Below are 21,613 nucleotides of genomic sequence, written 5' to 3' on the forward strand. Positions count from 1 at the left end.
TTCCGATGACTGGGTTCTGTTTTGTTTGAATTTCTTTTTTTACTTCGATTATTTGCATCCCTCTGACCAGATTCACAAAACTTTCTGTTTCTTGCTCGCTTAAATTTTTTGCCCTTTGTACGAATTTTCGAACTTCTTCTCTTTCCTTAAAACTCCTATCTGGAGTGACTCTTAAACTTTTTATTTTTATGTCTGCGTCCTTTTGTGAGATTTGCTTTGTTAGGTTCGCATTGATTTCGATCAAACCCTCTTTGTCCTTGAATGTTACTAGAAATGGTCGTGCAACTTGATTGTCCTGGCTTCTCTTGCCGAACCTTATTACCATGACTACCTCCGTATGATATGCAGATCAAGATTTTCTAATAATGTCTAGACCATCGCGGTTCTGTTTGGATTCTGAATCCTTTGCTTTACTTATCCCTTATGATTTATAATTTTTTTCTTTGTTTTTCTGCTTTGTGTCGTCTCTATTCTTCAGTAGCTTCCATTATGAGCTCTTTAAGTGGATTCTTGATTAGTGAATGATAATTCTGTTTCCTAAATGACCGACTGGCACATCTAGTCATAGTTCGATATTTTCTCCAGAATTTTTTTTGTTATTTGTGTGTTTGTTTGATATTTGAACTCTCAATTGTTTCAAAATAGTCAAAATTTTGATAAGAGTCATAAACATTCCAGGGATAGAACGGACCGATGAAAGAAGCGTACCTTGTTTGTTGAATTTTATCAAACCATACAGCCCCCTTTCCCCGTGGACCTCAATCCTTCTGTAATGCGCATCGCAGATCTCATTTTTTCTTCATAGAAAGCAACTCTTTGTTGTTCTCTTTTTCTGCGTATATGACGTTGTTTGCTGTAAATCCACAGCTACAACTACACTATTGGTAAGTTTTTCTTCTCCCTGAGTTTTTTCTAACTGCAATCACCTATTAGTTTTTGCTCCTGTTTCCGTTTCATCCTCTAACAAAACCCTACTCATTTATCGATTTTGTGAAAATCTGACTAAGAGAAAAGTTAGTCTGGCAGAATGATCAGATTTATAAAATTCTTTGTTTTTTTTTTCCAGATTGACATGAACTCAGACGAAAAAGATACACTAATTACTCAAACTATTGAAACTGAAGATGAGGACAGCGATTCACCTCTCCTGGATAGCGTTGATGCGTCGAGAAAAATAACCCAGTTGGTTGAAATCGAATTTTGCGAATATCAAATTCGATTGAAAGATTCAAAGCAAGTGTTTTTGTTGCTTCTGTTGAGTATTTGCCTCACAACTTTCGCGCAATGGTCAATCTTAGCAAATCTTTTTCTTTTCCTCAACATGGATCCATTACACTGGGATTCTGATCATGCGAATACCTTATTTTTTGTTTTCGGCTGCTTTTGTTGTGTATTCGCTGTTTTGTCTGGCTGGTTATCTGACAATCGATATTCGCAGTACAGCGTTATTCTAATGGGTCATATTCCATACTTAATTGGGTTATGTCTTTTCACGCTTTTGGGTTATGCCCAAAATACTTTCATCAATAACATCGAAAAATATGATATGGATACGAATTTTACCCTCCTGGAAACACTTTGTGTAGTCAGTAATACTAAAAACTCTTCGCTTTTCCTGAAAGAGCAAGCCTCTAATTGTGAATATTTTGTCTACTCTGCTCTTCTTATTCTGGCTGCTGGAATTGGAACTCTCAATGTTAATATACCACTGTTCCTGCTCGCACAGGTTTGTTTTGCAAATGATCGAATCTTAAGACTTCGAAGTTGTCAAGGAGGCACTGATCAATAGTGATCAAATATGGGTCTTTTACAACAGGTTTAACAATATTTTGGGGTCGATTTTGAAAGTTATTGTTAAATAGGATTTCAATATTTCGGTTCCTGATATAATTATCTCGTGTTTTTTACCCCTGCGATTGGCAAGACTTTTTTACCGTAAATAACTTTGTTCACAGGATGACTGAAATTGGTTGTTATTTCCATCTGTATTTGTTGTCAACGCACGGAAAATTTTTGAGCATGCCAGCATTTTAACTGCCCGTTCTATTCAAAATTCAGGTTTTATGTTGGTTGTAATTTTTTAAACTCCGATTTCAGTATATCAGTTTTTCTTTCTTTTTTTTTCACTTCATTCGGCTTAAAAGGTTTCGGCTTATAATATATCGGTTTAAAGGCCTGTGCTTAAACGTGTGAGGGCTTTTGCCTCGTTTTGGGTACTGTATTACCAACTTCTATCCTCCTTTATAACTCGAGGATTGCACATGCGTCTAGTTGATATGAGTGGTCTTCGTGATAGTTTCACGCTGGCCGCATCATGGCGTAGTTTATTCACGTATTTGCCGTTGCTGGCGCTAATTTTACTGGCTGAACTACTTTTTCTGGCAATGAAAGGCTGATTTGGATTTTTGTAATTCTTTGCATATCAATGAAAAATGAGGCTGTTTTAAAATTTTCTTTTATCGATTTGGCAAAATTATTTGTTCCTAATTTTACTGGCTGAACTACTTTTTCTACTGGTAATGAAAGGCTGATTGGGATTTATTTCGTAATTCTTTGCATATCGTTGAAATATGTGGCTATGTTTTAAAATATTCTTATATCCATTTGGCAAAATTATTTGTTCCTTTTTAAAAAATATTTGTATGTTAACTTAAGAAAAAAGTCAAAAAAAGGTTGATCAGCAGCTTTCCGTTCTAATAGTTTTTATTTTACTAAAAATTATGAAATTCAATGCTTATTCAATGCTTATATTATGAAATTCAATTTTTTAAAGAAAAAAGTCAAAAAAAGGTTGATCAGCAGCTTTCCGTTCTAATAGTTTTTATTTTACTAAAAAGTTTTTATTTTACTAAAAATTATGAAATTCAATGCTTATTGAAAATGTTAAGAAATTGTAAACTTTTGATTAATCGTGATAGATCCAGCTTCTCTGCAAATCTATTTTTGGTTAGTTGTAAGGGAAGTCTTCGTTTCATTCCGAACCATGATTTTATCCAATTACCGTGTTAAAACAAGAATAACCGGTTACTGTGCAAGTAGCACAGAATGTTCCGACCACAGTCTTAGAAAAATACAATAATATATATTTTTTTGTCAAATTGGTGTCGTTTTTTCTGCATGTTGTGATAAAAGATACTGATCGGAAAAATAGAACTTAGGCATATTTGAGAGTCATAATAAAAATATGTCAATTCGAAAACAGTTTTCGAAGAAAATTGACTAAAAAAACGACAGAAGTTTTTTGAATTTTCAAGTTCTTGATTTCCAAAATTGCGCGAAAAACTCCAAAAACGACCTTTACTTGAGTAAAACTAAGGTTTCACGGCTTAAATAAGCTATTGTAAGCCTACACGGCTTATCTATTATATATTTAAATGCGGGCTTCACTATCTCATCATGTTTAAGCTTTTTCAACGTATTATTTTGGCATGTTTAATAAATGAATTTTTTTCACGTTTAAGCTATATCGTATATTGCAATGGTTCAGGTTTTCCAATTTTCCAGTTTAAATTCAGGATTTATTCCAACAAGTTTGAAATTAGCAACCCAATAGTTGGATATTGTCAGTTTTCCCAGGTTTTGCGATTCTGGCCTCCATATATGATTAACCAAATCCTTTCAGTTTAGGAGATTCGCAATTTTCGAGGTTTCTCAATTTTTGAAATTCTCGCCCTGTAGTCGGATGCTGTCAGGGTACTCTCAGGGGTTGCGAATCTTGCCTACAATTCTCACTTCTCAAATCCTTGTAGTTTTCAAGATATGACGTTTTTCATGATTTTTTCAAAAAATTTTCAAAAACTAAAAATTCCAAAACGTTGAAGATCTCAATCCTGTTGTTGGATATTGTGAGGGTACTCTCAGGGGTTTCGAATCTTGCTTTTGATTATGGCTGCTCAAGTCCCTGCAGTTTTCTATATATGACGTTTTTTTGGATTTCTTAAAAAGTTTTCAGAAAAACTTAAATGTTAAAAAGTTCCGAAACTTTGAAGATATCAATCCTGTTATTGGAATCTTTGAGGGTATTCTCAGGGGGTTGCGAATCTTGCCTCAGAATAGGGCTGCTCAAACTCTTGTAGTTTTTGAGGTATGACGTTTTTTTTAGGATTTTCTCCAAATTTTTCAGAAAACTTAGGTATAAAAAATTTTCTCAAAACTTGAAATTTTCATCTCTGTAGTGAGGCTTTGTAAGGGTACTCTCAGGAGTTGCGAATTTTGCCTCCCAATTTGAATGCTCAAATCCTTGTAGTTTTCGAGATTTGACGTTTTTTATGATTTTCTCCGAAGTTTTCAAAAAAAAACTTAAAAGTTGTAAAGTTACAAAATTTTGAAGATATCAATCCTGTTATTGGAATCTTTGAGGGTACTCTCAGGGGTTTGCGAATCTTGCCTCTGAATAAGACTGCTATAAATCTTGCAGTTTTTCAGATATGACGATTTGTTTGATTTTTTCAAAAAAATTTTCATGAAAATTAAATTATATATATTTTTTTCAATTTTTGAAATTCCTAACCTGTAGTTGCGGGGCTGTCAGAGTTATCTCAGGGGTTGCAATTTCGGCCTCCAATTAAGAATGCCCAAATCATTTTTGTTTCAGATAAGACGATATTTGTGACTTTTTGGAAGTTTTCAGAAAACTCAAATCACAAAATAATTCGTTTAAGTGAAATTCCCAACCCTGTAGTTGTGTACATTCAAAGATTGCGAATATTGCCATCAAAAAAGACTGCTCAAATTTTGGCAGTTTTCGAAACGTGAATTTTTTTCTGGTTTTCAAAAAACCTCTTTCAGAAAACTTAACGTAAAGTTTCTCAAAATCTGAATTTCCCAATGTTGTAGTTGGGTACTGTAAGGGTACTCTCAGGAGTTGAAAATCTTTCGTCTAAATGCGACTGCTCGATTTCAGTTTCCCAGATGTGACCTTTCTTAATTCATTATTTTAAACTTTGATAAAAAAAATGGTCACAAATTTTTATGGTTTTTCAAAATTTGAATTAAAAAATCGAATGAAAAATGTTACAACGTTTGAAGTTACTCTCAAGAGTTGCAAATCTTGCGTCCAAATGCGACTGCTCAATTGCTTTCAAATTCCTAGATGTGACGTTTCTTAGTTCATTTTAAATTTTTCGAGGAGCAGTTTTTTTGAGTTGTTGAAAATTCGAAGCACCGGAGGTGCGGTACACGCTAGTTAGCTTGAAATTAGACCTAATTAATTAGCTCAAAATTAGAGCAAAAATCAAAAGTTTCATACCGGTTTTTCTCCACACTGAAATTTTTTTGAATTTCGAACCATGACAGAAAGGGCTTTAATATGATATATCACGCAGCCCTGTCTGATGATTTTTTGTGGTAGCTGATTTTGCGAGGAAAACAAAAAGAAATAAAAACTAAAACACACCCGAATGCAAAACTGCTCCCCATTTTCAATGGCCGGAACAAAAAGTTTTATATTTGTCTGTTTTGAAGCTTCGGTGATTAAGAGTCGATGAAAGTTGTATATAGGTCGTGATGAGTTTTTTTTGTTTCTTTTTCAGGAAAAATCTTAAAACGCGGTTTTACTTTCTCTTTTTAGCTGAATTAATTTCCTTGGTTAAAAGGAAAAGAGATCCACTATCGACCAGCTAAAATGATTAGGTTGACTTCTTGTTTCGAATTTTTTTTTCGGATTTCCAACCAAAAAAAGGTACTTATTGATCCAGTTTTCTCAAGTTTAAGATTTTTAATAATAACAAGTCAGTAATTTTTTTGTTTGATTGAGTTTGACTCTTTTCCAACTCTCTGTTGGCTATGTTTGATATTGTTAAAGTGAAGAATTAATTTGCAAAAGATACCATGGCAATGAATTACTATTTATCTTGAGTTTTTGTTTCAGTTTAGTTTTTGAAATGATTGAAATTTGTTCTTAAATATTTTCATGGTCTGTGTAAATGACTCCGAAGTAGAAACTGCCAGCTATTACGTGCTGGCTATTATGAGATTTGAATTCGAAACTAAACGCAGCAAAAAGAAGTTTAAAAGTCACGGCGTTAAAAGGCTAGAGAGATAAATGGCTTGGTTGGTAGCAAAGACATCATGTTAAAAATGGGATTTTTATGAAAAGACCCTTTTTATATTCCTCAATAGCCTTTTCGGATTTTTTTTTTCATTTTGTGATCTCTAATCTTGTTATTGCAACTTTTGCGCCAGTGATGTTTTGTCTGTTTCGTATCGCAAGTTGGCTTATCAAAAAAGTTTGCACTAAATTTCCGAATGATATTGATTTTTAATTTTTAAGTGTGAAGACGCTTTAGTAAATCGCTTTAAGTTTTTTTGTACGATTTTTCGCAGTTGGACTTGATTTTTTTTCGCAGTTGGACTTGATCAGTGTTCAAATCAAATCCAAACTGCCAAATGGCAGGCAAAATTAGGCTCTCCAATAACGAATGTGCAAATGTCGCAAAAATGCGAATGAGTCTTAGTTTCAAAGATGGACCGTAATTCGTAGAAACGCCAGCGGAATCAAAAAATTACTTTTGTATGAAATTTTCTCTAATTGGTCCATAATGTTAAATTTTTGCGTGAGGGTTTATTCTTTTCGAAAGATGAAAAATTAAATTTTTTTTTCGTTTTTTTTGAGCTCCTTGGCATTTCCTGTCTGTTGGCTATGTTTATCACTTGTATAATCGATCTTTTTTTCAGCTGCTGTTACAAAAAGTGTTCTTATCCTTCTTGCTTAGGTGAAACTTCTAAATTTGGAAACACGACGGTTCTTTAATTGGTGGCTATTCAGTCAAATTATGGGTTCTTTATTGTGTACTATTGTCGTGTGCTTCGTCCAACAAAACGTGAATTTTTTCTATGGCTATCTAATTGGACTTGTTGTGATGGTTCTTTCTTTAGTATCATTTCTCATCGGGTCCGGTAAATATGAGAAACCTGAACCGTGCAAGAAAAACTTCTCGAGTTTCTTCCGTGTTCTCAAGTTTGCAATGTCAAGAGTTGCGCGAAGAAGACAAAAAGAAGGTATCAGAAAAATCATTAATCAGGTATTACTGAAATCAGATCTATTCGATGAAGTAAAATAAAATACATTTTTTCAAAAGATCATCTAATTGAAACTCAATTTCTTAAATCTCTCATTCGCATCATTTGAAATCATTATTTCTTTAGGTTATCTCCCAAATCAGAAGATATGTCTAAGAGTAGCTGAATTTTATTGAAATGTTTCTTAAACCCGTTCACTGAAACAATTGAAATACCCCTTGTCGTAAAAATGGAGCCTAATGGAGCATTTTGTGCCAACTATTTGCTCGGTCAGCATCAGCAAACACACAAGATCACTTTGTGAAATCAATAATCAATTATGTTTATGACCGAGAACGAAGAAACTTATGAAACATTCTGGCTTCATAGTTCATGCTCAAAATAAGATCGAAGTGATGTCTAACCGAAATCTGGAAAAAGTGCATGTGTTTTAGCCAAACGAATGGGTCATAGTATGTCGTTGGTAGACCTAGCTATGGAACGGTTTAATGGACCATATCCTGACGCATTGGTGGACGAGGTTCGAATCCTGCTCCGCCTAGTTCCAGTTCAACTCTCTTTCGCCTCATTTTGGGTGCTGTATTACCAACTTCTATCCTCCTTTATAACTCAAGGGTTGCACATGCGTCTCGTTGATATGAGTGGTCTTCGAGATAGCTTCACGCTGCCCGCATCATGGCTTAGTTTGTTCACGTATTTGCCGGTGCTGGTGCTAATCTTACTGGCTGAATTACTCTTTCTCCCGGTGTTAAATAGTTACGGATGGATCCCCCGACTGCTGACGGAAACAAGAATTTTGGTTGGAAACACGTTTGCCTGTAAGTTCAGAGCGATAACAATCAAAAATGTACCCTGTTTATGATAAGGTGCCCCAATGTTAGCATCAATAATGTGGATAACAGGGTACGGTGGAAGTCTTCGCTAATCGGTCGAGAGAGAGAGAGGTATATACGTGGTTTGAATCCCACTGCATGCATCGCTGATTGAATGGATGTTTTAGTTAAAGCATAGACCTTTAATATGAAACTCAAATTAAGAAGTTTGTTAATAGCAATTGCAAGCCAAAGCGGATGATTGGACGAAGAGTAACTCCAAAAGCTGTGGTTAGCTGGAAACAAAATAGCTCTTGATAGCAACATGAAACCAAGACTTCTCAAAACGAAATTAGATGTTATGTAGAAACTTAAGTGAACCATATTTTCGTAGATGCTATAACATAAGTTCGCCCGTAAAGGAAACTAATTTAATATATATATTTTAGTCCTAGCCTTGGTTTCTGCGGGAGTTCTAGAGTATATCCGAATTGACCAGTTTAACAACTGCAGGGACGGCCATCCAAATCAGCCCAGCAGTTGTGTGATATCGCAGTACATAGGTGGAACCACGTATCATGCCACTGATCTCTCCGCTTTCTATCAAGCTCCACAGTACATCTTTATGGGGTTTGGTTAGTTCCTTTTCGATGGCGTTTGTTTTAAATTAGTTATCTTGAAATTGATTTGATAATACTTTTCAGCTCAATTTTTTGCAATCAATGGGTCGCTTGAGTTCTCCTTTGTCGAGGCACCTACAAACATGAAGGGTCTAGTTATGGGTTTGTTCCACTTGTCAAGTGGTTTGGGTGCTCTAATAGCAGCTGCGGTGTCTGAAATAGCCCAGAGGGCCGACTGGTACTGTCATACAGATAGCTACGACTACTGCAACCCGAACTCGGGCAAGATGTATTACTACTTCTGGATTCTCGCTCTGTTACAGCTGGTCGCGATAGTTGTTTTTTATGCTTTGGCTGCTGTGTACAGGGCCTTTAGAGAACGGGGTGAGGTTGGATCGTGGAGATCGCTTTGCTTCTTTTTATGTCGAAGCTAGTATCAAAGTACCGTCACTGTCTTCCGTAGTTTAAAAATGGCCAAATCAATTATTTAAAGATCACACTGTAGATTTGATTGTATTAGATTAGGTTCATAATGGAAGTAGTTGCCTCATCCAATTTGATGATCGTAATATTTTATATGAAATACATGATAGCGAATTAAATGTTTCAGAGATAATTTAATTGCGAATTCGAAGTTGTAATGACGTGAGTGTTCTAAAAAAAAATTGACACTTTCAGTTATAATGGATACTTTAGACGACTCTTTGCAGTACAACTTAACCGAACAGTCTGGCTCGCAGAGCAGTGAAGAAGACGAAGATACGCGTTCAGTTTCGAGTGGTGAGAGTTTCGAAGCCATTCCCGACACAGAAGGAGACGATGATGAAAATGAAAACCAATTTATTCCAACCCAACCCCGTTTAGAAGAAATACAGCCAGCTGAAACAAGAGAAGATTCTTCGTCTTCATCATCTTACGACGAGTCTCCCACTTATGTTTCGATGATGGGATCTGAAATCGAGGTTCTGGAATCGACTGCGGGAACTGAGTCTATGACGCAATCTGATTACGTAATGACAGCAAGTTTGGATGCTTCAGTGTCAAATGAAATAGCTGAAGAAAGTGCTGGGCAATCTAGAGGTGGAGCTACGAACGAGGAGCTTGCTGAAGTTGTTGAGCTGATTGACTCGTTTATAAAACCAATCTCAGAGCAGAACGCAGCAGATGGAATCGAGGTAAGCTACTACATTTTTCTTCAAACTTCATTTATCAACTGCTCCTACGGAAATTTATAGTGCAGCTGACCTAAAGACGAGGAGCTCTTGTCAATATATCCAATAAATTTAAGATACCTATCCGCATTAAGATATACATCTTATTTCATAATCAATATATTGAAATGGTGATCATTTTAAATACGCAGTATGCTCTGAGTGTAGAGTCATGTCATAAAGTTCTGTCATATTCTAGGTGATCGACGTAGACGAATCGAATTATTTTCCAAATCTTAACGGAGCTGGTGACCACGAGGCATTAGGAAGATCTCTCGATACCCTGCAATCACAACCCACAACAGTTGTCACGACATCGGGAGCTGCCAAATTAGAGGACCTAAGAGCATTCGATGAAGATGACAGTGACGATGATGAAGATTTCGAAGATGAAACACTTGCTGAAAGACTTTGGGGTTTGACTGAAATGTTTCCAGAAACAGTACGTAATGGGTCTTCAAAGATATTTGATTTTTCCATAGCATCTACAAAGTTTTGCTACACTTGGAGTCGCAAGACTCTTTGGGTTGTTACTACTGGGTTCATTATTCTGTACTTGCCAATTGCGATAGAAACAGAAAGAATGGCGATGGAAAAGGAAGGATTAAATCAAGCTCAAGACGTGCTATTGGGGGCTAATAAAAGTGAGGAAAAAAGTTTTGACCACTCAGCACCGCCGATGCCCAATGTTCCTCTTACTGCCTGATCTCAATGGAACACTAAAACATATTTTTGAAAAGATCTTAATAAGTTTCACCTTAAATCATGGTACCATCACCAGGTCTTGACTGCATAAGTATGAAAGACAAATAGTGTCAGTGAATACCAATCGGCTGACGTGAACTAGAATTGTCACTAGAGTTTGAAAAAGGTGAAATTTCTTGGGCTCTCTAATCTGTTTGTACTCCTCGTACTATGAAAAAATGAAATTTAGACTCTATGAACTTAAAAATTGCGAAATTGAATTTGATCTTGCACCTTTCTCTAGTAGTATACAAGTCCTTCAACTCTGATTGCGATTTTATGTAGCTATTGTAGTATGATGGTAATTTCAGTTAGTCGTATGGTTTGATCCGTGAAATTGAATAGCTATGCCTTCGTTCGCGGGAGATTTTAACCGAGTGGGTGACGCGAACTCGGGCCGAAGTACGACTCGACTGCTAATTTCGGTCATCCGGAAATTATCCGAACATAGTGGCGACGCTTCATTGCGAGAAGAGGAAAGGAGAAAACTCGAAGATAGTTATGGAGTTGTGGACGATAGATTGAAGAAAATAGTGCGTGCAAAACAAGATGGTCTTAATCGAACCGTTGATGACTTTCAAGCGATTTGCTCCAATGTTCACAAAGCATCATTAAGTGTTGCAAAAGTGAAACTGAATTTGGCAGCTTGTAAAGATCAAATTAAGTGCAAACGAGATGAATTGAAAAGATTGCATAATGAAGCGGCGGAGCAAAGTATGGTATTGGATATTTTCGAAAGAATCGACACAATTTCGAATACCTCGACCTTGATTTCATCTCTAATTGAGCAGAAAAAATACTCGAAAGCGGCAGAAATTGTGCAGAAAGTATCGAACGATTACCAAATGTTATCTGAAGTTGCAACCGTTTCGGGTATAACTTTACCCCTTGACATAAAAGAACATCTTTTTGGCAAAGTTGTATCTCAAATTCAATATGTACTCTATGAACAATCAGTGAATGGAACCAAAACACAACAAATGACTAAAACGAAGTCGCAAACTAGACAAGTCGGAGTGTTTACCCAGACACATCCAGATAAGGCCCGAAAAAGTGTCCTGTTTTCAACTGCCACCAAAAATGTTTCCAATGAAAGTTTCGAAGAAACTATAAACGAACTGGTGTTTTCGCTATCGGCGTTAAACATGCTTTCAGATGCATCTAAAGCTTTGCAAGCAAACTTCATGCAACAAGTGGAAAGAATATTCATTAGCAGTCAAACGCAGCTATCAAATTTCTACGGAAACACTGGAACGTCGGGCTTAAACCATGAAGAGCACAAGAAGCTGGTGTTTTCAGAATTATTTGAACTGATATTTGTGAAACTGGTTAAAATTGTAGACCGTAAGAATTTTTTCATCCAGAAAATGAACATAGCTATTTTGCAGTCGGCCAAAGGTTCATCATTCTCGATTAAAATGTATTCAATCGCCGATTTTCTGGAAACTTTCCAGCAAGCTGTTATTGAGATTCTATTTAAGTTTTTGGTCGAGTCTTCCAAAGATCACTCTATAAACTCGAACGCTGGAAAATTTTACCTGAACCCAGCTACGCCAAATTCCAAAATGCCGGCTTTGCAATCAAGTAACGAAACGAGTCGGAAACAGTACGTGTCTTTCGCTTCTTCATTAACGAAGCAAAAAGGAAATAACAAATCAAGACATAATTTATCAGAACCTGTGAGGAATGCTCAATCGTTGCCTTCGATTTCAGAGAGTGCTCAAAGAGAATCCCTAATTACTCCATCAATTATGAATATCACTTTGATTGACAAACCTTTGAACAAAATTTCGAAATATATTTGCGAACAACTTGCTTGCTCTAAAGAACAATGTAGTTTGTACGTCAGCAAAGAGAACCTCGTGAACAAAAACTTGTTCAACTATTTGAGCCAGAAGTTGAAACGAGTTCTAGAAGATTCTTTGCCAAAAGATGGAATCGGAAGCATTGTTGATTCGAGGAGCACTTTGGCTAAGTTAGAATCTGACCAGGCTTTGAGTGACGCAACTATTGTAGTTCACGAGCAACTGACATATCTTGCAGACATATCAAAGAATATGCCGACGTTTAATACCAAGTTAGAAGAGTTAACGAGTCAGTTTTTAGGAGGGTTCTACAGTAGACTGCATCAAAAATACATTTCACTCTTATCAATACCGGACTCTGAAAGTCACGTGAGCACTGTATTGAAACTACTGGGAGCTAAGAACATGAAAAGTATTCTCAAAGAGACAAAGTCTTGGACTGAAATAGCAGCGAATTCAGGCGACGATTTAAACGGAGACGTGTTCACCACTGGAAACAATAATTTCATCGATTGGTCAGTTATCAATTCCCAAATTTTCGAAACTCTGGCTAACTTCGGCGGCCAGAAAAGTCTAAACAGTGTCATCACATCGAGCTCAGAAGCGTGCCAAGCAACATTTCAATCGTTGGCCATTATCAATGTCAGTATCAGCTGGCTATTTTGTCAAGATTATCAACACGTGGCAGCACAATTGGCATCAGGCAAAGGCGAAATCACCCGGACAATAGATGGTCTTGAAACTGTTTCTGAAACCTGTCTTCTAGCTTGCAATTTGGAGCTGAAAGTGGCATCCTTCTGTTTTCTATCCCAACTTTTCGAAGGTTCAAAAAGCTCATCATTTAGTGCACAGTCTTCAATTGAAGTTCACAGTAAAGTCAAAGAATTAATTCGAGTGATATACGAAGCGGAAATGATTTTTACAAGGTTCTTTGGTACAAAGAAGTTTGATTTCGTTTTCGATGGTTTGCCGCATTTTATTGAAAAATTATGCATCTCGAGCGTCGACAAATGCAGCGAATTGTCATCATCTAGTAGCAATTTTATTGACAGATTTCTGCTTGACGTTGCAGAATTAAAAAGGGCCTTCAGAAATATCTCGCACATGCAAAATGTAAGGGTGAATAATTTCGATAGTATTTTGTCGTACTTTGAGCTGTTAAAGTACCCGCCGAATGACTTAGTTCGAGTGTCCCTAGAAAACGAAGTCCAATTTAACGAGAAAGAATGGATTGCGGTTCTCGTAGTTTCAGCGAAAAAGTTCAACAAATTCTTAGATGTTTCTGGCAAAGTAGATCTGGGTTCACCAGATTTGGCACATCTGGTCAAAAATCTCAGCCCTGTTACGAAACAGGAATTAACTAATTCTCCCACTGTCCCGAATGGAGTAATTTCCAGTCTATGAGTGCTAATTTATAAATTGTTCATTCTAGAAACAACTTGTATTAGTTTATAAAAGAGGTGCGTGATCCAATTTTTGGTAAAATTTTATAAGTCCTATTCAATCCACTATTGCAAATTAAGGTTGAAAAATAATTAGTGCCAAGATCTGATTGTATGTTAACTGGGATAACACAGGTTTTTTTTGTGTTATGATTTCAATAGTTCTCGTCAATGGATTCTACACTGCTAATCACTGGTTTTTAGCCTTTCATTGGAATCTTGAATTATGTATTTCACGGGGACTGGTTACAGCATCTTATGTATTTGCCGCTGCGTTATAATTTCTGGTGCAGTTTTTACTTTTCTCAAGATTTTATTCACGAATCCAAGTGAGCACGGTTTCAAGTTTACGAATTGATTCGCAGTATTCCAGAAAAATTGCAGGTGACCATTTTAGGCCCAGTGTTATGTCTAGACCGAGCAAAGGTGGATGCAAGCACGACAAGACAGTCGAGGCTTTTCGCTGATAAGAATGAGAAATGAACGAAAAAAATTGTGCCGTCTAATTCCATGGTTTTTTATTCGCGATAAGCAAGGATATTGAAACCGAGTACCGGACATTTTTTTCAGTAAAAATTTTAACAGGCGCAAAGGCAGCGTCCATGGTATGGGTGACAAGGGCTCAAATCCGGCCGTGAACTAATTTTGTAAACATAAATTTTCCTGCTGCAATGATAATTGTCTGTTTCACTTGTCTCATGTTTTTTTTTTTTATAACGGCACGAAGTTATTTCATGAATAAAGCAATCTCTTCTTAATATAAAGTTCAACTACTTACCCGGTGCCGCTGAAGCTGCATTTTTTCTAATAAACCTAAAAAAATTAAACATGACGACCAAGACAACTCTTCTTTACTTGAGTTCAGCATGTTTTTTTTTAGCTTTCAACCAAATTGAGCGCAAATATTTTATTGAGAGCTTGTGTTTTAGAAAGCTTAAGACATGTTTCAAAGCTTTTGTAAATTAGAAAAAGGTTATAGCCGCTAAATTAGAGTCTAGTTTTTGCTATATCTTCTTTCAAATTGTTAAGCTATTTGCTGTCTTCTTTCAAACTGTTTGATGCACGCTTAAATACTTAATAAATTTCGTTTAAATATAATCATATAACCTTTTGTAAAACTGTTCCAATATTTTCATAATTTGATCTACTAATCAGTTAATATACAAAGCAATTTTCCCTTTTTTTTCAAACTATTGAAAACTTTATTGGGAGATCATACAAAAAACTGGTTAACTTTTACTTTGCTACTACCTCACTATCCGGCACTTGATTACACTGATAAAAGATTTCGCACAATCAATGATTGTTTGTTTCAAAACAATTAACTTCTCGCGTCAAAGAGACAAAAGACACATCGAATAGTTTTAATTGTGCAAAAATGTTCAAAAGAATTACAAACTGTTCAATTAAGTTTATAAATTTGTTGGCTTATATTGGAGACATGTATAACAATAGTGTCTACAAAGAATATATATTTTTTTCGTTTTGATTTTGCCTTCATCATTCTGTACAAAGAATTTGATTTTACTGTTCTTTTTAATTTTGATGTAGCAACATACAGTTGTCGCTGAGTAGAGACAATATCTCAAAGCCACAACGAGATTTCTTTCCTGACTTTTGTTGATTGTTAGGGCAAAAGCTGGCTTCAGAGGAAACTGCTCTCTCCCTAAATTGAATGGAACTGTTTCACTCTCCGCGACAATAAAGCTAATCCGAGGATTATAGTGGAGCTCCTTACTGTTGATCTTACAGGCGATAATTAAGATTTACCGATAATATTCACAACGATGCAGCGAACTCGTTGAAGAGACCATTTTTGGGATCAATGTTTCCTTTGAGCATAATCGGCATCCTAACTTGCAAGGTTAGTTGATGGTCAGATAAGCCTGCTACTTCGAGGGAGTGGAGAAATATGAACGGATATCTGCATTGATCATCAGTGGTGCGAGCAATGTCTGCGCTCTAGCTTTCGATGGCGGTATCTTATCACTTTATAAATTAACTTAACGAGTAATACAGCTGGAGTTTAACATTTTGGAAACTGTTGGCAGCTTTACGTATAAACACGAGTCGTTGATTTCTGAACGGTTCTTATTGCCTTCGACAGCTCTTGTTGCTCACAATCCTCAAAGAAGTTTGTCTGCTTGGGAAATTTTTTAAAAAGAAAAAAATGAACAGCGATTACCTCGAAACCATTGAAAACACGATCGACTGCTTCCTTGGGTATGAAATTGTTATAATGTCGTTGTTTTCTGATGATAGAGCCACTAAATTGTCCTTCAATTGATTTCGATCCCCAACAGACAAAGGCCAACTATCGTAATCCATGGCATCTGATGCATTCTGAGCTCCTTTCATCCGCATGCTCTTTTCAAGTGAGAACGAAATATAATGCGACCAGTAAATTTCTTAGGGCAAAACGAAATAGTGTCCCGATCATTTCTTAATTTTACAACGAGAAGGATTTGTCTAAAACAAAATTATGATATAAAACCACCTGATGGAAATTTTGAACAATAGTTTCGTGCTTTTTATCAGTCTCTCATCTAAAACCACCAGCCAGCACGATAGAGTTACATCCGAAAATGACATCAGCATCCTTTCTGTCTCTAAATGACCTATCAAAGGCTCCTAGTGAAAAGCGGTGAATCATAGATGCTTCTACCCAAACAACAACTTTGGCGGAGTTGATTCCTGTGATGAGTTATATTCAAAGAGTATGCCTCCTGTATCTGAAGTGGAATTTTAAATCGAGAATGCTTGTTGAGTGGCGGGGATGATTTCTGCCATGTCTCCTTGGGACGAGACGTCCAGCAGGCAGATATTCCTCAGACTCGTCCAGGTCTACCAGCGATTGCTTTCTTTAGCTCTTCAGAGGATTTTTGTCACTTCACGGGAAAGCCTCAAAAATTTTCCGCATCTGAAAGTCGGGATCGTTTTTCAGTGAATGTATAATATCCTGGAGAGATCGCATAATTAAGGTCGTTGCTCGCACTGACAAAAATGTTAAAAACTATCTTGAGTCCATTTACGGTTCATACTACTGGGGGCATTCCACTCGAATTCAAAAGTGTGCGAAAGACGCATCATCAGCAGAAATTTTGGAAAAAATAGCTAGAATGTAAGTAAAAATAGCTGGCAATGGTAATTTCAAAAAAAATTAATTGGCACTAAAAAGAAGATAGTAGAAAACTAAGATGAAAAAGATCCAATAAAAAATATCAAGTTAGAGTGGAAAGATATATTGAAAATACAGTAGAGAAAGATAAGTGACAAAATAGATCGAAAAGATAGACCAGAGATTTGGTAAAAAGAATTGATTAATAGCAAGAGTTGAAAAAGAAAATAAAAGATGTTTTGAAAAGGTAGAAAATAAAGGTAGATAAAAAAATTTGATAAGAAAGAAAAAGATATGCAAAAAATTGGTTAGAAAACTATTTCAAAATTAAAGATAGAAAGAAAGATAAGCAAAAGAGTTACGTAATAACGAGAGACCTATAAGATAGAATAAAAAGACAAGAAAAAATACTTGAAGAAATAGATAGTTACACATAAAACACGAAAATTTTGCTTCTGTTTTCTAACTCTTAGTTTCTAAGCTTACAAATTTTTGGTCAAAGATCCCCGAAATAAGAAAAACAATTCTTTGAAAACTACGAATTAAACTCTAAGTTTGATTTAAATTACAAAACTTTATGACAACATCATTAAAATCGCTTCAATTACAAAGAAACCGAACCTTTAGGTTAACGGCTCAATGAACGCATTTTCTGTCTTCATTATCTTACTCTGACGATTTATCAGATATCTGCCCTTCACTTCTTTCATCTTGAGTTGACTCATTGCGTTTTTAGACATCGTTGTTTTTGTTGATTTTGTGAGATAGTGCTTCGAAGCTCTTTTTTCTTGGAAATTTGACACTTCGACGACGGATTTGTTTTTTTTGCCGTCTTTGCGTCTAGATCCCTGTCTTCTTCAAGTGGTGTGCCATTTTAGCTAGGCTGGCTCGAAAAAGCTTGTTTTGTCAGTGTGCATGCTTGTCTTGATTCTACAGGTTAAAAACTCAAGTCCGTAGGTGTCTGCCTTTTTTTTCAGTTCCTTCCGTGATCAATACGTCAGGATTCACTGTCTCTGGATTAACCGGCTCTGGAATCATTGCCTTCAGATTCACTGCCTCTGTATTCGATTTCTCTTGATTCAATACCTCGGGACCATGACCATGAGATGCTGGTGGTTACTTGCAGCTGGCATGGAACAGTGGAATTCGGATTCTCTTCAGAGGAATCTGCTTTCACCACTGCGCTGAAATTTAACTGTATTATTTGAACGTGTAATATTACTAAGCCAAGCAGGGAAATAGATTCTGGTTATACTTACTCGATGGCCCAGCGAAAGCTTCGCTTGTTGAGTGCCGGGGCTTGTTGAGTGCCGGGGATGAGTTCTGCTATGTTTCATTTGCACGAGACGTCCAGCTGGTAGATCGTCCTCAAACTCCTCCAGGTCCACAGTGATTGCAATCGCTGAATGTTGGACTTGATGTTGTAAGCAATATCTTTTTAATCTGCAGATGGGAGTTTAAGAAGCCTCGTCACTCTGTTTGTTGGCATGTTTCTTTAGCTCTTCCACCGACGCTTTTTTCTCACTTCGCGGCAAAGCCGGGCAAACTTTCCGCTATCTTCTTTCAAACTGTTTGATGCACGCTTACATAACTAATAATAATGCTTTAGATCTTCTTCCATAAAATTTTGGAAATTTGTTTCGATAAATTCATTATTTGATCCAATCAAATAATCTACCCTGGATTTTTCCCATTTCTTTTCAAACTATTGAAATCTTTACTGAGAGATCTAATATTAAACTTGTTAACTTTTACTTTATCGTTATCTAACTAAATGACACTTGATTGCACTGATAAAAGATTTCGTACAATCAATGACTGTTTGTTTCAGAACGATTATTTTCTCGCGTCAAAGAGACAATAGACACATCGAATAACTTTAATTGTGCAAAAATGTTCAGAAGAATTGCAAACTGTTCAATTAAGTTCATATCTTTGTTGGCTTATATTGGAGACATGTATAACAATAGCGTATCTTTATAAAGATTATTATTTTTTTAAAATTTGAGATTGCCTTCGTCATTTCGCAGGAAGAATTTGTTATTACTCTATTTTTAAGATGCAGCAATATACAGTTGGCGGTGGGAAGATACAATATCCCAAAGTCACGCCAAGGTTTCTGCCCTGACTTTTGTTCATTGTTTAGGCGAAAGCTGGCTTCACAGAAACTGTTTTCTCCCTAACTTGAATGGAACTGTTTCACTCTCGTCGACAATAAGGCTAATCCGAGGAATATAGTGGGGCTCCTTACTGCTGAGCTTGCAAGGTTAGTTGATGGTCAGATAAGCCTGCAACTTCGAGTGAGTGAAAAAATACGAATGGGTATCTGCATTGATCATCAGTGGTGCGAGCACTGTCTGCGCTATAGCATTCGATGGAGGTATCTTATCACTTTATAAATAAACTTAACGAGTAATACAGCTGGAGTTTAACATTTTGGAAACTGTTGGCAGCTGTACGTATTAAAACAAGTCGTTGATTTATGAACGGTCGTTATTGCCTTCGACAGCTCTTGTTGCTCACACTGCTCAAAGAAGTTTATCTATTTGGGAAATTTTTTAAAAGGAAAAAAATGAACAGCGATTACCTCGAAACCATTGCAAACACAATCGACTGCTTTTTAAGGTATGAAATTCTTATGTCGTTGTTTTGTGATGATGGAGTTGATTCCTGTGATGGAGTATATTCAAAGAGTATGCCTCCTGTATCTGAAGTGGAATTTTAAATTGAGATTGCTTTTTGAGTGCCGGGGATGATTTCTGCTATGTCTCCTTCGAACGAGATGTCCAGCAGGCAGATCGTCCTCAGACTTCTCAAGATCTACCAATTGCAATCGCGGGATGTTCGACCTGATGCTTTAAGTAATGTTTTTTGAATCTGTAGATTGGAACTTAAGAAGCCCCGTTAGTCTGTTTGTTGGCACGTTTCTTTAGCTCTTCCACCAAGGATTTTTTCTCACTTCACGGGCAAATTTTCCGCATCTGAGAAGTTGGGATCATTTTTCAGTGAATCTGTATTATCCTGGTGAGCTCTCATAATGAAGGCTCGCACTGACAAAAATATGTTTAAAACTATCTTGAGGCGATTTACGGTTCATACTACTGGGGACATTTCACTCGAATTCAAAAGTGTCCGAAAGACGCAGCATCAGCAGAAATTTTGGAAGAAATAGCTAGAATGTAAGTAAAAATAGCTGGCAATGGTAATTTCAAAAAAAATAAATTGGCACTAAAAAGAAGATAGTAGAAAACTAAGATGAAGAAGATCCAATAAAAAATATCAAGTTAGAGTGGAAAGATATATTGAAAATACAGTAGAGAAAGGTAAGTGACAAAATAGATCGAAAAGATAGACAAGAGAGTTGGTAAAAAGAATTGATTAAGAGAAAGATAGTTGAAAAAGAAAATAAAAGATGTTTTGAAAAGGTAGAAAGGTAGATAAAAAAGAAAAAGATATGCAAAAAAGTTGTTTAGAAAACTATTTCAAAAATAAAGATAGAAAGAAAGATAAGCAAAAGAGTTAGGTAATAACGAGAGACCTATAAGATAGAATAAAAAGACAAGAGAAATTACTTGAAGAGATAGATAGGTACACAAAAAACACGAAAATATCACTTCTGTTTTCTACCTCTTAGTTCCTAAGCTTATAATTTTTTTGTCAAACATCTTCGAATAAGAAAAACAATTCTTTGAAAACTACGAATTAAACTTTAAGTTTGATTTAAATTACAAAACTTTATGACAAGATCATTTAATTCGCTTCAATTACAAATAAACCGAACCTTTAGGTTAACGGCTCAATGAACGCATATTTCGTCTTCATTTATCTTACTCTGACGACTTATCAGATATCTGCCCCTCACTTCTTTCATCTTGAGTTGACTCATTGCGTTTTTAGACATCCTTGTTTTTGTTGATTTTGTGAGATTGTGCTTCGCAGCTCTTTTTTCTTGGAAAATTGACACTTCGACGACGGATTTGTTTTTCCCGTTTTTGCGTCCAGATCTCTGTCTTCTTCAAGTAGTGTGCCATTTTAGCTAGCCTGGCTCGAAAAAGCCTGTTTTGCCAGTGTGCATGCTTCTGTTGATTCTACCTATTAAAAACTCAAGTCCGTAGGTGTCGGCCTTTGTTTTTCAGTTCCGTGTTCAATGCGTCAGGATTCACTGTCTCTCATTAACTGGCTCTGGCTTCATTGCCTTAGATTCACTGCCTCTGTATTCGATTTCTCTGGATTCACTACCTCTTGACCATGACCATGAGATGCTGTTGTTACTTGCAGCTGGCATGGATCTGTGGGATTCTCCTCAGAGGAATCTGCTTCTTTTAACACTGTCTTTACGGATTTGACCGATTTTTTTTGCTTTCACCACTGTGCTGAAATTTAACTGTATTATTTGAACGTGTAATATTACTAAGCCAAGCAGGGAAATAGATTCTGGTTATACTTACACGATGGCCCAGCGAAAGATTCCTTTTTGCCCTCTTTGCGTCCAGATCTGTCTTCTTCAAGTGGTGTGCCATTTTAGCTAGGCTGGCTCGCTCGGAAAAGCCTGTTTTGTCTGTGTGCATGCTTCTGTTGATTCTACAGGTTAAAAACTCAAGTCCGTAGGTGTCGGCCTCTGTTTTCCAGTTCCTTCCGTGTTCAATGCGTCAGGATTCACTGTCTCTGGATTAACTGGATCTGTATTCATTGCTTTCAGATTGACTGCCTCTATTCGATTTCTCTGGATTCACTACCTCAGGACCATGATCATGAGATGCTGGTGTTTTTTGCAGCTGGCATGGAGTAGTGGGGTTCTTCTCAGAGGAATCTGCTTCTTTTAACACTATCTTTACGGATTT

At 36.4% G+C, this 21,613-nt stretch overlaps 4 protein-coding genes across 7 annotated transcripts in view; all 4 read left to right on the plus strand.

Annotated features, from left to right (window-relative positions):
* Positions 1 to 21,613, plus strand: part of LOC134844416 (UBX domain-containing protein 1-like) — a 583,758-nt gene that overhangs the window by 542,666 nt on the left and 19,479 nt on the right. The gene's annotated exons all lie outside the window — the stretch shown is intronic.
* On the plus strand, positions 1,071 to 9,068 carry LOC134843998 (solute carrier family 15 member 4-like). Of its 4 annotated transcripts, none has more exons than XM_063860430.1 (5): positions 1,071 to 1,726; positions 6,714 to 6,999; positions 7,455 to 7,838; positions 8,282 to 8,467; positions 8,537 to 9,068. In XM_063860430.1, the coding sequence occupies exons 1-5, from the start codon at positions 1,073 to 1,075 to the stop codon at positions 8,884 to 8,886; spliced, it is 1,860 nt and encodes a 619-aa protein (XP_063716500.1). In that variant the 5' UTR covers positions 1,071 to 1,072; the 3' UTR covers positions 8,887 to 9,068. The 4 variants fall into 4 exon arrangements, with proteins under 4 accessions (XP_063716500.1, XP_063716502.1, XP_063716503.1 ...); XM_063860433.1 differs by having other exon boundaries at positions 1,622 to 1,726; positions 6,877 to 6,999; XM_063860431.1 differs by lacking the exon at positions 1,071 to 1,726 and having other exon boundaries at positions 5,875 to 6,999.
* Positions 9,135 to 10,642, plus strand: LOC134843999 (uncharacterized). Its single transcript, XM_063860434.1, has 2 exons — positions 9,135 to 9,627; positions 9,863 to 10,642. Exons 1-2 carry the CDS (start codon positions 9,136 to 9,138, stop codon positions 10,367 to 10,369), a joined length of 999 nt encoding a protein of 332 aa, XP_063716504.1. The 5' UTR covers position 9,135; the 3' UTR covers positions 10,370 to 10,642.
* Positions 10,723 to 14,614, plus strand: LOC134844645 (exocyst complex component 4-like). Its single transcript, XM_063861437.1, has one exon. The coding sequence runs from the start codon at positions 10,755 to 10,757 to the stop codon at positions 13,614 to 13,616; it is 2,862 nt and encodes a 953-aa protein (XP_063717507.1). The 5' UTR covers positions 10,723 to 10,754; the 3' UTR covers positions 13,617 to 14,614.

Source organism: Symsagittifera roscoffensis, chromosome 4 (genome assembly GCF_963678635.1).
Source record: "Symsagittifera roscoffensis chromosome 4, txSymRosc1.1, whole genome shotgun sequence".
Taxonomy (NCBI): domain Eukaryota; kingdom Metazoa; phylum Xenacoelomorpha; order Acoela; family Convolutidae; genus Symsagittifera; species Symsagittifera roscoffensis.

Excerpts from the sequence above, each read along its gene's own strand:
- LOC134843998 (XM_063860430.1), top strand. The coding sequence starts at position 1,073 with ATGAACTCAGACGAAAAAGATACACTAATTACTCAAACTATTGAAACT. Across the intron at positions 7,000-7,454 it reads GCGAAGAAGACAAAAAGAAG|CCAAACGAATGGGTCATAGT; the intron begins GTATCAGAAAAA and ends CATGTGTTTTAG. Across the intron at positions 8,468-8,536 it reads GTACATCTTTATGGGGTTTG|CTCAATTTTTTGCAATCAAT; the intron begins GTTAGTTCCTTT and ends AATACTTTTCAG.
- LOC134843999 (XM_063860434.1), top strand. The coding sequence starts at position 9,136 with ATGGATACTTTAGACGACTCTTTGCAGTACAACTTAACCGAACAGTCT. Across the intron at positions 9,628-9,862 it reads ACGCAGCAGATGGAATCGAG|GTGATCGACGTAGACGAATC; the intron begins GTAAGCTACTAC and ends GTCATATTCTAG.
- LOC134844645 (XM_063861437.1), top strand. The coding sequence starts at position 10,755 with ATGCCTTCGTTCGCGGGAGATTTTAACCGAGTGGGTGACGCGAACTCG.